The 15,090-nt window shown below is 41.9% G+C and overlaps 1 protein-coding gene across 1 annotated transcript in view; it reads left to right on the plus strand.

The window, feature by feature from the left end:
• Positions 1 to 13,116, plus strand: part of LOC102862598 (uncharacterized protein C5orf52-like) — a 24,612-nt gene extending 11,496 nt beyond the window's left edge. Inside the window, exons 3-4 of the mRNA XM_006894883.1 lie at positions 5,239 to 5,347; positions 12,919 to 13,116. Coding sequence (XP_006894945.1) covers positions 5,239 to 5,347; positions 12,919 to 13,116 — 307 coding nt within the window. The remainder of the gene's footprint in view (positions 1 to 5,238; positions 5,348 to 12,918) is intronic.
• The last annotated feature ends 1,974 nt before the right edge of the window (positions 13,117 to 15,090 follow it).

A 15,090-nucleotide genomic window follows, 5' to 3' on the forward strand; every position in this document is an offset into this window, starting at 1 on the left:
GGGGAAGAAGAACAAACTGGGGAGGAGGGTAGAGAGAATGGTGCAGCAATGAAGGAATGAAAACCCAAAATCCCTGTAAATGTTCATTAAAACGAATAAAATTTAAAAAAATTATTTAAAAAATGTTTACAGAATCCTATAGGACTTCCACAAGAAAAACACATAACACAATTGCAAAATAGGCAAAAGACATGGAAAGAATTTTCATAGAGGAAGATAATCAGATTTCCAACAGATACGTGAAGAAATGCTCAAAATCACTGGCAAGAAGAGAGATGCAAAACAAAGCCACAGTGAGATACCATCTAAACTCCAGTAGCAGTGCCAAAGTTTAACAGGACAGCAAGTAATAAATGTTAAAGAGGATGTGATGAGATAGGAAGTCTTATTGTTGGTAGGATTGTAAATGGTACAGCCAGTCTGGATGACAGTTTGGCACTTTCTCAAAAAGCTGAACGTAGAAATTTCATATGACCCAGTTATTCCACCGCTTGGAATATACCCCTAGAGATTGAGAACTGAAGCACAAATGGAGATTTGTACACCAGTGTTCACAGCAGCATTATTTGCCATCACAAGAACATGGAAACAGTCCAACCACAATCAAATGGATTGAGAAATACATTCACATGATGGAATACTATCCAGCATGCAGGGCCAGTGATTTTGTAAATTACTACTTAACCTGTAGGTTTTGCATGAGCACAATCAGGTGTTCTACTGAACAACATCATTAATAATCACATGCAAGCCAAATATTGTGAAGATTATACAAAATGGCTAGAATAGTGCATTGACAGAGAACTGCCAGAAATATAAAGCCATCTTTAGAAGAGGCCATGATGCTAGGGATATTGTTGATGTCAGATGGATCTTGGCATAAAGCAGAGAGTACAAAAAGATGCCTATTTGTGTTTTATCAATTATGCAAACATATTTTACTGTGTAGATCAAAACAAATTATTTATGGCTAACAATGAGAAGAATGGGAATCCCAGAACACTTAATTATGTTCATATCAAACCTATACCCAGAACAAGAAGGTGTTGTCTGAATAGAGCAAGAGAACACTGTATGATTCAAAATAAAGAATGCATCAGTGATGTGTCTTTTCTGTATACATTTTCAATATATATGCTGAACAGATCATTTGAGAAGCTGGACTTTATGAAGATAGTGTGGCATCAGGATCCGAGGAAGACTCATCAACAATCTGCTTTTATGCACATGACACAACTTTGCTTGACAAAAGTGAGAGGAACTTGAAATGCTGCAGAAGATCAAGAACTACAGCTTTTAATATTAATTGCTTCTCAGCATCAAGAAAACAAAACTCACTGCCCATCTAATTGATGGAGAAATTATTGAAGTTGTTAATGATTTACTCTTTGGATCCACAATCAACCGCCTTGACACCAGCTGTCAGGAAATAAAAAGATGAGTTGGATTGGAAAAAATCTATCCAGGACCTCTCCAGAATGCTAAATACCAGTCTACAATGCCAGCCTAAAGACTAAGGTGCACTTTATCCTAGCCATATCTTTTCAGTTGCTTGTTATGACTCTCAAAACTGGGCAATGACTATAGAAGACAGAAGAATAGATACCTTTGAATTGTGGTGTAGAAGAGCACTGAATATACCTTGGACTGCCAAGTGAAGAAATAGTTCTGTCTGGAGAAAGTGAAATCAGAGTGCTTCTTGGAAGCAAGAAGGGTGAAACTCTGTCTCACATACTGAGGGCATGTTATTAGGAGAGGCTAGTCGGTGGAGGAGGACATTATGCTTAGACAGGTGGAGGGTCAGCAAAAGAAAGGAGAAGACTCTGGATGAGATGGGTTGTGGGGTCAAGTGTGTTGTAGATAGTGAGGTTGGCTCAGGATAGGGCCAGGTTCAGGGCCATGGTTCATAGGGTAACTATGAATTAGTCGAATCTACAGCACGTAACAACAGAAATGTAACAACAGAAACGTAGGGACCCTATGAACAACATATCTGAACCTTTCCCGATCCTGCACCATCTTCAAGATCTACATACTCACGTCTGTTATTAAAGACACAGTGTCAATTCATCTTGTTGAGAAGGTGTTCCTTTTTCACCGAACCTTTCCCTTTCCCAGGATGGTATCTTTTCCCAGGACTAGTCCTGACAACATGCCCAAAGTGTTTGAAATGAAGTTTCACCATCCTTACCTCAAAGTAGCACCCTGATTCTCCAAGACTTGTATGTCCTTTTGGCAGTCCATAGGATAGTCAATACTCTTCAACAACACCAAAAGCCAAACACATCAATTCTTAGGTACTCCTTATTCATTGCCCAACTTAAACGTGCACATAAACAATTAGAAATGCCATGGCTTTAGGCAGATGTACCTTAGTCTTTAATGTGACACCCTTACTCATCACTTTATAGTGATCCTTGATTTGCACAATGCAACATGGTTCTTGACTGCTTCTTCCATGGGTATTGACTGTGGGTCTAAGTTAAATGGAATCCTTCACAACTTCAACATTTTCTCCATTTTTCATGATAATACGTATTAGTTGAGTTGTGAAACTCTTTGTCTTTTATAAGTTAACGTATAATCCCTGTGAATATTCTAGTCTTTGATCTTTTTCAGTAAGTGCATCTATATTTCTGCAAGCAAATTTTATGTCATATGCATAATATAGGTTATTGATGAGTCTTCCTTCAATCATGGTGCCTCATTCTTCATACAGTCTATCTTGAATTATTTGCTCAGCAAATATTTTGCTATGCATAAAAGCTAGATTGGGATTTCTGTTTTGTGAGTATTAAGACACCCATGAACCTGTACTTCCAAATTGGCTGAAAATAAATTAGGAAACAATTTTGCAAATACTTCAGAATTGTCGTTTTTTTTTCTTCATTATAGGATTGGTATATCCATCCATTCATTGTAGAAAAATCAGACAAGGTGTCCAAGCAAAATCAAAGCCATAAGAAACATCCATCACCCTACTTGACCTGACAGTATTACTTAGTATTTTGTCTTTCTACATCCATCCACATTGTATATTAAAATACACATTTTGGGGGAGAGGAATAGGAAAAATTATCATTTTGTAACTTGCTCCCTCTTCCATGAATATAGACCATGAATGTCTGTTTATAATAATAATTTTGGAAGCAGCAATGGCATCCACTTCCTAAACAACATGCCTCTGGAAATTCTGAACTTGGATAAATGAGAATAGTTATAGAAAGGCTTCAGGCTTTAGGGTTGCTATGAATTGTGCTTGACTTGACAGCAATCAACAACAACAAATAATAATTTTAATAGCCACAGTAGTCATCTTATACAACTTGACTACAGTTTCATTGTATTCCTATTGGTTCATATTTTAGAGTGCTTCCAAAATTTTAGAAATTCAACAGTTACTTCAGAATGAGCAAAAGAGAAAAAAAGCAAAAGCATTTAAAGTACATGAGTTAGAATTAAACTGATGGCAGCAGGTATGAGCTTGTTTGTTTTGATTTCATTTGCAAAATACCACTCCGTGGTATGACCAAATTATAAAAAAATGACACTCTTGCCCAACACAATCTTTGACCAATTCCTCATGCTATTTGTTTCCACTTGGAAAACTCCCTCGCCTCATAATCTAGAGTCTTTTAAAATACCAGACCTCCCTCACTTTTCTATACTTTCCCCAAATCCAGACCTTCTGCTGTTCATTTTTGTCCAAACTACTTTCTTTTTTTATATTAAATTTTATTAGTTCTAATGAACATTTACAGAGATTTTGGGTTTTCATTCATTCATTGTTGCACTGTTTTCTCCACCCTCCTCCCCAGTTCGTTCTTCTCCCCCCCATGTCTGTTTTAATTGTCCAATTGCCACAGTACTTGTCAAAGCCAGTTCTGATTAATCTCCTTTGTCAGTGTGTCCCTTGCCATTCCCTATCACTCCTCCCTGAGAGAGACTTCACCCTGATTCATAAGGAAAAGGGGATGGCGTATTCTCTTAGCTACTTCCTGCTGAAAAGGGACGCTGTGGGTTTCAGGGTGAATGTCTTCTCTCACTACTCCAAAGGGCCCCCTTGGCAGTAGAAAACACATGGACTATTATGGAGATTGATTTTGGAATTTAGATGCACTGTTATCAATTGTGCTTAGCCGTACATGTTCATATCCTTGAAGATGTATCGTGGAAGTGTTGCAGCCTAGAAGATACAAATTTAACTAACAAGTTAAAAGTGCATGAGTCAAAAATTGAAAAGCAATAATATTCTGAGTAGAGGTTCTAATAGTGGCACAAATCAAGTTACAGAGGTAAGGTGGTTCCATTGCCATCCTTACTCTAACTTAATTCTTTTTTTAAATTTAAATTTGTTATTAATTTCAGTGAAAATTTACAGAGGCTTTGGATTTCCATTCATTCATTGTTGTAGATTTGTCCCCTCCCAAGGCTCCCCCCCACCAGACATTACCCTCTTGGAAAAGTAAAAGAAAAGATTCTTTCATTATTTTACAAACCCTCCCCCAGGTCCACTCCACCATGTAGCCATCGCTCTAGACTCCTGTCATGACAGAAATACCTAATCACATATCTCTTTTAAGCCGTTTTCTCCCTTCTCTGTTTCAAAGCAGCATACATTATTGACTCCATCTTACTCAGCCTCTCCCCAACCCCAAGGACAGTCCCATTCTACAACAGTGGCACCATGCAATATTTGTCCCTTTGTGACTGGGACATTTCACTCAGCATAATGTTCTCCAGAGTCAACCATTTTGAGTAATATTGCATGAGTTCCTTGTTTTTTAATGCAGCATAGTATTCCATTGTGCGAATATAACACAGCTTCTCTAGCCATTCGTTTGTTGATGAGCAAACTTCTTTCTTTCCTTATATTCCTTGCTACCAAGATCAGCCTTAGACCTAGATTTTGGACCCAGTTTCCCTGGTTCTCAATTTTATCCATCTGAACCGTCCACTAAACCTTCTAATATTTCTCCTACCCCTAACTCAGAATTTTAAATTTTCTCCTTAAGATGGCTGTCCTGGGTCCTTCTACATCCTCTACTCCCCACGCCCAAGACAGCTTTTCCTCTCAACATCCAAGAAACACCTCTTTGGCCCACTTTCCCCCCAGATGCCTCTGCTTACTCGCTTGCTTCTCTGAATATTAGGACAGAGCTATGTGCCATAAAAACAGGTCCTGCCCTGGTCCCAGCCATCTTGAGCCTCTGTACCTTTTTCTCCTCTCCCCTCTAGTGTAATGAATTCCAGTGATGTAGCGGCAACAAAATTTTTACCCAAGAGCCACTTATCTCGGGTGATTATTCGTGACAACCTCAGTGCACAGCGAGTCTTTGAGATGGAGGTAAGTTTTTCCTTACAAGATGATAGTGGTTCAATTCACATTCATTTAACTGCCACCACTTATTCTGGGGGGCAGATTACAGATGGTTGTAGGGATCCATCACAAGTGCCCCATTTTACAGATGAGGTCATTAATAACACTGGGTTATTGACTTGCCTACAGTCCTACACGCAAAACTATTTTAACTAGAAGCCCCAGCCTGTGGAGGCCCGTGATTGGTTGTTCACTTTACCTGCTGCAGCCAGGGTCAGAATTTGTCTCCTCCACCAGTCCCAAAACCATTTTAACTGGGTGCCCCAGTCTGCTGCATATGAGCCTGGCTGACCTCAAGAGATACTAGCCACATCATAAGAGATTGGTAGCAGCATGAGGTGTTCGGAATCACTGAAACCCAAACGGCTTGGGCCTTAAGTCACCATATCAAGGGCTTGTTAAGGGGAATGAGGTGTTGAATGGTGTAGGCAGAAGTAGAAAGGGATGCTGGTGGAGTAGGGAAAGGGGTGGGTAGCAACACTGAATCTATCAGTCATTTCTCTAATTGGGTAAATGTCTTTCATCTGCTCCTTTCTGTAAAATGCTTCTCTGTCAGATACTAAAATAAATAAATAAATACATACATACATACATACATACATACATACAGAAAATAAAATAAAATAAAATTAAAGACAGACACTAGCAAGAAGGATTGGCTATCCACTTCGGAAACAACAGGCCTTCAAAAACCCTATGTACAATGGAGCACACTTAGACTAGCAGACATGGCAGTTGAGGCTGAGATCTCAGATATGGAAACACAAAGAAGGAGGAACAGCTGTAAGCAGACACTAGTGATTGGAACATCGAATGTGAGAAGCATGAATGTAGGAAAATTAGACGTTGTTAAAAAAAGAAAAAAACATAAATACTGATATACTCTGTATTGGCAATATGTGGTGGCTTGGCATGGGACATTTTGAATCAGATGATCATATGATCTACTATGTCAGGGATAAAAAGGTGAGAAAAAATGGGGTTGCTTTCATAATAAAAGTCATTTCTAGATCCATTATTAAATACAATGTGGCAAGTGACAGGATAATATCCATACGCATACAGGGAAGTCCAGTGAATGCCCCTTATCATTCAAATATATGCACTGCCAACTAGAGCCAAAGAGGAGGAAATAGATTTCTACAGATTTATGCAGTCATAAATTGATCGAGCATGCAATCAAGATACATTGATAATAATGGGTGATTGGAATGTAAAAGTTGGGAACAGGGAAGAAGGATCTGTAGCTGGAAAACTTGGATTTGGTGACAGAAATGAAGCTGGAGATAGAATGATAGAATTCTGCACATTCAATGATATATTCGTTGCATATGCCTTTTATAAGAAACACAAACACAGGCTATACACATGGATTTCACCTGATTGTGTGCATAGGAATCAAATCAGTTACATCTGTGGAAGGAATTGCTGGAGAAATTCAGTATCCAGCTGTGAAAACAAGGCCAGGTGGTGATTGTGGAACAAATCACCAACAACTCATATGCAAGTTTAAGCTGAAGCTAAGGAAAATAAAATCAAATGCACAGGAACCAAAATTTGATCTTAAGTCTATCCCACTTGAATTTCAAAACCATCTCAGGAACAGGTTTGAGGCCTTGATAGCCAATGAATGAAGACCAGATGAGCTGTGGAGGATATCAAGAATATTATCCATGAAAAATGCAAAAGATCATTATAATGGCAGAAGAGGAAGAAAAGACCAAGATGAATGTCAGATGAGACTCTGAATATTGCATTAGAGTGCTGAGAAGCCAAAGCTAAAGGAAGAAATCAAGAAATTAAAGAGCTCAACAGAAAATTTCAAAGGACAGATTGGGATGGCAAAACAAGGTATTATATTGAAATATGCAAATAGCTGGAGTCAGAAAATCAAAAGGACTGAACTCGTTCAGCATTTCTTAAGCTGAAGAAATTGAAAAACAAATTCAAGCCACAAGTGGCAATACTTAAAGAAGCTTTGGGCACAATGTTAAATGATCCAAGAAGCATTGAAAGAAGTTGGAAGGAGTATACAGAGTCACTGTACCAGATAGAATTGGCTGACACAGAAGAATTTAATGAAACCATGTATGAGCAAGAGCCTGTGATGATGGAGGAAGTTCAAGCTGCTCTGAAACAATTGGCCAAAAACAAGTCTCTCGGAGTTGACAGCATACCAATTGACATATTTCAACAAACAGATGCCAACCTGGATGTTCTCACTAAGTTGTGTCAAGACATCTTGAAGACAGCCACCTGACCAACTGACTGGAAGAGATCGATATTTGTTCCCATTCCAAAAAAAGGTGACCCGACAGACTGCGGAAATTATCAAACAATATCATTAATATCACATGCAAAGAAGATTTTGCCGAAAATTATCCGAAAATGACTGGAGCAACATGTCAACAGAGAACTGCCAGATGTGCAGGCTGGGTTTAGAAGAGGCCATGGTACTAGGGCTATTATAGCTAATGTTAAATGGGTCTTGGCAGAAAGCAGAGAGTATCAGAGGAATGTCTATGTTTCATTGACTATGCAAAGGCTTTTGACTGTGTGGATCATAACAAGCTGTGGCTGACTCTGAGAAGAATGGGAATCCCAGAGCATTTGATTGAAGAATCCCAGAGCATTTGATTGAAAACTATATGTGAAAACTATACTTGAGGCAGTCGTCAGAACAGAGCAAGGAGACACTGCATGGTTCAAAATCGGGAAGGGTGTCTGCCAGGGATGATGTATTCTATCGCCATACCTTTTCAATCTGTATGCAGGACAGATTGTCTGGGACGCTGGACTGTATGAGGAGGAATGTGGCATCAGGATTGGAGGAAGATTCATCAGCAACCTGTGTTATACAGATGACACAACCGTGCTTGCTGAAACTGAGGAGAACCTGAAGCGCTTATTGAAGAAGGTCAAGGACTGCAGCCTTCAATACAGATTGAAGCTTAACATCAAGAAAACAAAGATTCTCACCACTGGGCCAATTGGCAGCATCATTATGGATGGCTAAGAGATTGAGATTGTTAACAGTTTTAGTTTGCTTGGTTCCACAATCAATACTCTTGATACCAGCAGCCAGGAAATTAAGAGATGAAATGCATTGGGAGAGTCAGCTGTCAGAGACCTCTCCAGAGTACTGAAGAGCAATGACATCAGGCTGGTGTGTCAGATTTGAGCCATAGTCTTCACAGTTGTGTGCTATGCATCAGAGATCTAGACAGAGACTAGGGATGATAGAAAGAGAATTGATGAATTTGAGCTGTGGTGCTGGAGAAAGAAGAGTGTTAAATATACCATGGACTGCTAGGAGAACAAACAGGTTTCTCCTGGAGAGGGTGAAACCAGGCTGCTCCTTGGAGGCAAGGATTCTGAAGCTTCATCTGACATACTTTGGACATGTTGCAAAGAGGGACCATCCTTGGAGAGGGTCATCATGCTTGGGAGGCTGGAGGGACAGCGCAAGAGAGGAAGACCCTTGATGAGATGGATTGATTCTGTGATTGGGGTGGTAGGAGTAGGTGTGTTGGAGACAGTGAGATTGGCACAAGATAGAGCAGGGTTTAGGGCTCTTGTACATTGGGTTGCTATGAGTCGCAAGCGACTCGATGGCACATAACAACAACAGTCCTACAGCTGTTTTTAGACGGACCCACTGCAAGGGGCCTTATGTCTCTTGACTCTAAATTTCCTCACAGCACATTACCTCTGTTTGGCAATAGGAAATCCATGAGTGGATTCCCATTATCTCCCTGAAACCCACTGGAGGATCATTATGGGTCAGTTCCAACTCCACAGTACACAGCGACAAAGAACTATTGAGTTCTGGAGCATAACACAGCAGCAATACTGTCCACATTGATAATGATTATGACAATTTAAATAGCTATAATTGTTCTTTATGGCACAACCTAACTGCAATTTTATTGCTTCTCTGTTTCACATTTAGAGTTTAAAGTCACATCTAGAATCACATTTAGATATTCCTTCAGAGATTGCTCCCGTTCTCCAGATGAGCACTTGCTTGTGAACAAATAAGACTCTGCTGGCCCGTGGAAGAAAGGGAGGAGAAACACAGTGCTATTCCCAGCAGACCTTCCTAATCGTTGATTAAAAAACCTACTTGGGGGAGGGACGGGGGTAAAGAAAAAAGTGTAACAATGAATGAATGAAAAGCCAAAATCTCTGTAAATGTTTATTAAAATTAATAAAATAATTTTTTTTAAAAAAGACCTACTTGGGATAGATATTGTGTTAGTCACCACGAAAAGACTAGAACAATAAGCAAAGAGAGAGCTCCCTTCTTAGCTCTGTTGAACTTTCTTCCATGTTCCTAATCCAACTTGGTCAGACTAATCCCATTCTGCCAGTGAAAGGCAAATGAAAAGAGGCATAAAAGAGGGTTCCAGGACCTCTAAATGGCCCCAATGTCAAATAAAGAGTAGGAGTATTTTCCCTCTGCTAAATTTAATGAAAACAGTGTGGATTTGGAGATGAGTAAATTCACTTAGTGAGACCTTGGGTGAAGTATACTTTTTTGGGATCTCATTTATGCAATCAGATCTACTTACTTCTCATTGGCTATTTTGGGGACATGAAACAGATACAGACTTCTGGACTCCACTAAGCTACACTGTGGGGTCTACATTATCAAACAAGTGAAATGTTTCCAACATTCTGCTGGGCTTAGAATATATCTATTTGTCCCAGTGCAGGAGAGGGAGACCCTACATGAGAGGGACTGACATAGTAACTGGACTCTTCTTAGTATATCCTACTGTGGCTCTTGCTCATAGGGTTTTCAGAGGCCTACTATTTAAGGAGTGGATGGCTGATCCTGTTTCCTAGTCTGTCTTAATTTGGGACTTCTACTAAAACCTGTTTACCAGGGGTGACTCCTGTGGCATGTAACATACAAGTTACAGCAAAATGACAGACAAGTGCTGTATTAACATGAGAACAATGTATTCCCCCATTACAACAAACTAACAATTTAGTGCTGTACCTCTAATAGCAAATCAGGCATATGAATATCATGATACCAGGTTCAGCTGAAGCCTGCATAGAAGGTAGCAGGATGTGCTTCTGGGGAGTTATTATTCTGGCTGAGACTTACAGCTGGCACACTGGGGTCCCATGTGTGGATATTAAGGTCACTTGGAAGTCTCAGGTGACTCCTTGGTGCTAGTGTTTCACAAAAGGCCCAAGGGCCCAATCCCCTTGGATCCACAATCTTACCTGGATTCACACTCAACACCTTTGGTACTAGAAGTCAGGAAATCAAGAAACATATTTTACTGGGGAAGTCAAGGATCTTTCCAAATTATTGAGGAGCAATCATGTCAGTTTGAGGACTAAGGTGCGCCTGATTCAGGCCCTGGTCTTTCCAATCATTTGCTATGCATCTGAGAGCTGGACAGTGAATAAGGATGACAGAATAATTGATGCCTTTGAACTGTGGTATTGGAGAAGAGTACTGAACATCCCATGGACAGCCAAGAGAACAAATAAATATGTCTTGGAGAGGGTGCAGCCAGAGTGTTCCTTGGAGGCAAAGATGATAAAGCTTTGTCTCCCATACTTCAAGCATGTTGCGAGGAGAGGCTATTCTTTGGAGAAGGACATCGCATTTGGAAAGGTGGAGGGTAGGTGAAGGGGAGGAAGAACCTTAACAAGGTAGTTTGACACTGACTGCTGCAGTGGCTCTGGTATGAGGAAGTGTGAGGATGGCACAACAATGGACAGGGTTCAGCTATGTTGCTCATAAGGTCATATGGGTTCATATGGGTCGTGCTTGACTCGATGGCACCTAACAACAACATTAACTGTGGCCAAACTATCTGAATAAAGAAATGAACAAGGGAAACAAAGAATGTGCCTTCTGACAGTTTTGCTTAGGCCAGGACAAAAACAGCACAGAAGTTAATAAAAGTAAGTTGAGTTTTTATCACAGGCCTTATCTGGAAAAGAGGAAATGAACGATGATGATACGAATAGAGTGATGGGAGTTAGGTAATGAGAAGGAAATCAGATGCACCCATTATTTTAGCCCTACCTGCGCACCTCCCCCAACCTCTCTTCTGACTAGTATTCCAGTATCCTTGGAGGAAGTAACAACCAAGGTGCTCCTTAAAGCAGGGATGGTGAAACGTCAGTGCATGTTCTTTGGGCATGTTGTCAGGAGGGACCAGTCCTTGGAAAAAGACATTACGGTGGGAAAAGTAGTTGTTGTTATGTGCCATCAAGTTGCCTGCGACTCATAGTACCCTATGTGCAGTACAGTAGCTCTGAACACTGCTCTCCTGAGCCAACCTCACCATCTCCAACATACCTACCTCTATTACTCCAGTCACTGAGTCGTAACTCAAAGAGGCTTCCCCTCCTGCGCTGTCCCTCCACCCTCCCAAGCAAAATGCCCCTCTCCAAGGACTGGTCCCTCCTTGCAACATTCACCAAGTATTTTAGATGAAGCTTCAGAATGCTTGCCTCCAAGGAGGAGCCTGGTCTCATCCTCTCCAGGATGAACCTGTTTGTTCTCCTAGCAGTCTATGGTATATTCAATACTCTTCTCCAGCACTACAGCTCAAAGGCATCAATTCTCTATCATCCCTAGTCACTGTATCAGTAAAAAGAAGACTCCTTCTCCTGTCAGTGAGATGGATTACAGTGACTACAGCAATAGGCTTGAGCGAAAACTGGAAGGATGACGCAGGACAGGTCAAGGTTCTGATCACTGTTCACAGGGGCACTGTGAGTCACAGTACCACACCATGCAAATAGAGCTTTGAGATCCAAGTCAGGACCCCAAGCAACAAACTGTCAGGAGGAGACCCTAGAGGTTCCATAGCTCAGTGCCAATATTTACAAAGAGAAAAGCTGAGGCTTCCTGTGAGTTCAGTTATTTAGAGCACAATGGGTCTAACTGCCACTCCCTCCTTGTAACTGGCAACACAGATGCCTCCTTGGTATGGAACAGCTTTTTTTCACTATGTTATATTTAAAAAAATGTTTCTTTTCATTTGCATTGTTTCTTATGAACATTCCCATACATTGCTTCTTAAAAAATTAATCAGTATTATAAAACCATTGTTGTAGAATGAATATGAGGCTGGGGGTGCGAAGGGTGGAAGCAGAGGGGTGAAGATGGGCAGGGGATGGGGGTTCATCATAGGAGCGCACAATTTGATAGGGGGGTGAAGGAAATGAGAAGGATCTGGTGTGAAAAAAAGTATTCGCACTTTGTAAATAAACCTGTGTGTGTATGTATATGTATGTGTGTGTATATAAAATGAATTACCATTGATCTATGTCCACTATTACCCCATCTTTTCAGATCCCCACTAATTCCTTTGCCCCCTCCCTCTACCCACCAAACCCTGTCATCTGGTGATTTCCTCCCTCCCCACCCACACTCCCCCGTTCCCTCCCCTTCCCTCTTTGAATATCCAGACACATCTTACTGGTTATCCTGCTGTTTTTACAATATGCAAGTTTCACCTCTGATTTTGTTCCTTACTTGTCCTGTTTTTTGTAAGACAAAAGCTTCCGAAAAGAGCAAGAGGAAGACAAGCCACTTGTACGACCACCTGAAGAAGAAGTTCATCACAGACCAGCTCAGGAAGCTGAACCGCTGGCGACACGAGTCCTTGAGCCTCCAGCAGTACATGAACAACCTCCACGTCTCCAACGACCAGGCCGCACCCACACCGGAGCCTCAGGAGAAGCCGGTGTGATTTATGGGGCACCCGCGAGGTTAGAGCCAGGAGCGAGCCAGCTTCAACTCTGGAGCAGCAGCAATAAACCGAGAGCAGTGGACAGCAGAGCACAGGAGAGCCTGCTGAGGTTCTGATGTTCCTTGCCTCGCCGCTGAGCGCTGTTACTGGTGGAGGGGAAACGGCCCAGTTCAGCTGGTTTCCATGAATAGGGCTCTATGTATGAGGTTCAAGGCCTGGTGTGCAGACATGATAGCCCCCCCCCCAGACAGAAAGGGCACAGTCACCACCACCCCACCTACCTCCCCGCCATCCAGACCCAAGTCAAGTCTTATTTCTGTAGCCAGTTGGCTGTGTGACCTTGTAACCTCTCTGAGCCTCAGTTTCCTTCCTTGAATGAGGAGGACAGCTGCGTCCGGGAATGGCCATGATATGGGGATAGTGTGTGGCCTAGGAACTGCCCTTCCTCCAGTGGCCTTCAGGGTGGCTGCATTCCAACCCTGCCATTGCGTCTGCACCTCCTGGGATGCTTGCACTTCCCCACTACAGCTGGGAGCCCCCACTTTCTGTCTTTCCTGACACAGCCCCTGCATCTGGGATATCTCTTTGTCCCCCACCACCCTCCCCAGCCCCAAGCTCTACGCAGATGTTTTATCCTTCACGACCTGGGTAAGTGCCATTTCCTGCCAATCTTTTCCAACATCTGCCCACTTCCTGGCAGCCTCCTTTGCCACCTAAGCCATGTAGGGCTCAGCCCATTGGAACCTGGATCACCAGTGGGCTCTGCACTAGCTCTGTGTGGTAGCCATTTGAGGATTTATTCTAACCTCTGCCTAGATTATTTCCATACTCTGAAGGCAGAGACCATTCCGGTCAAGCCTCTTCTCTTTGAATCGGTCTCCACAGAACAGATCTCTCCTTCCTGCCTGTTTCTGCCCCTCGGCCTTCAAGGCTTCCACACTGTCTCCCTCACTAGATGGTGAACATCTTGATGGCGGGGACATTGACTTTACTCATCCTTGTAATGACAATGCCCAATAAATAGAGTTTTATGATCAAATGACTTCTTTATTTTTGTGTTAGGGAATTTGCATAGTGCCTGGTGCATGCATTACCAAGTCTTCTCATTTTACAGATGAGGAAACAGGCCCAGAGAGGTGATGCGACTTGTCCAAGGTCTCACAGCAGTTTATTGGTGGTGTTAGGTGGTATAGGGGATTTGCTGTGATACTGAACCTTGTGCCATTGGGATCTCAAATGCCGTAATGGAACAACTGTCCCATAGGTGTGCCAAACACCATAATGGCTACCCATCGTGGGCAGTGTTTGGTGTAGCTCCCAGATTGATTTAGGTTTGGAAGTAGGAGTGGCATCCATTTCCTAAACTGCATGCCTCTATAAAGTCTATAAACTTGAAGAAATGATGATCGTTATTGAAAGACTTCAGGCCTTTTGTATATACCTGTTGTTGTTGTTATGTGATGTCGAGTTGCTTGCAACCCTATGTACAACAGCCTTAACTCTCCTCTGTCCTGTGCCAATCACACTGTCTCTGATACACTCATGCCGATTACCCCAGTCACTGAATCAGTCCACCTCATAGAGGGCCTTCCCCTCCTGCGCTGTCTGTCCGCCCTACTAAGCACGATATCCCTCTCCAAGGACTGGTCCTTCCTTACAACATGTCCAGAGTATGTTAGACAAAGCCTCAGAATCCTTGCCTCCAAGGAGCCATCTGGTTTAACCCTTTCTAGGATGAATCTGTTTGTTTTCCTAGCAGTCCATGGTACCATCAATGCTCTTCTCCAGCACCACAGCTCAAAGGCATCAATTTTCCTTCTATCCTCCCTAGTCATTGTCCAACTCTTTGATGCATAACAAATGATAGCAAAGACCATGGCCTGTATCAGATGCACCATTGCTCTTCAGTACTTTGGAGAGGTCCTAACAGCAGACTTTCCCATCACAATGTTGTTGTTGTTGTTGTTATGTGCC

Source organism: Elephantulus edwardii, unplaced genomic scaffold (assembly GCF_000299155.1).
Source record: "Elephantulus edwardii isolate Elephantulus edwardi_28Jun2011 unplaced genomic scaffold, EleEdw1.0 scaffold00151, whole genome shotgun sequence".
NCBI classification, from domain to species: domain Eukaryota; kingdom Metazoa; phylum Chordata; class Mammalia; order Macroscelidea; family Macroscelididae; genus Elephantulus; species Elephantulus edwardii.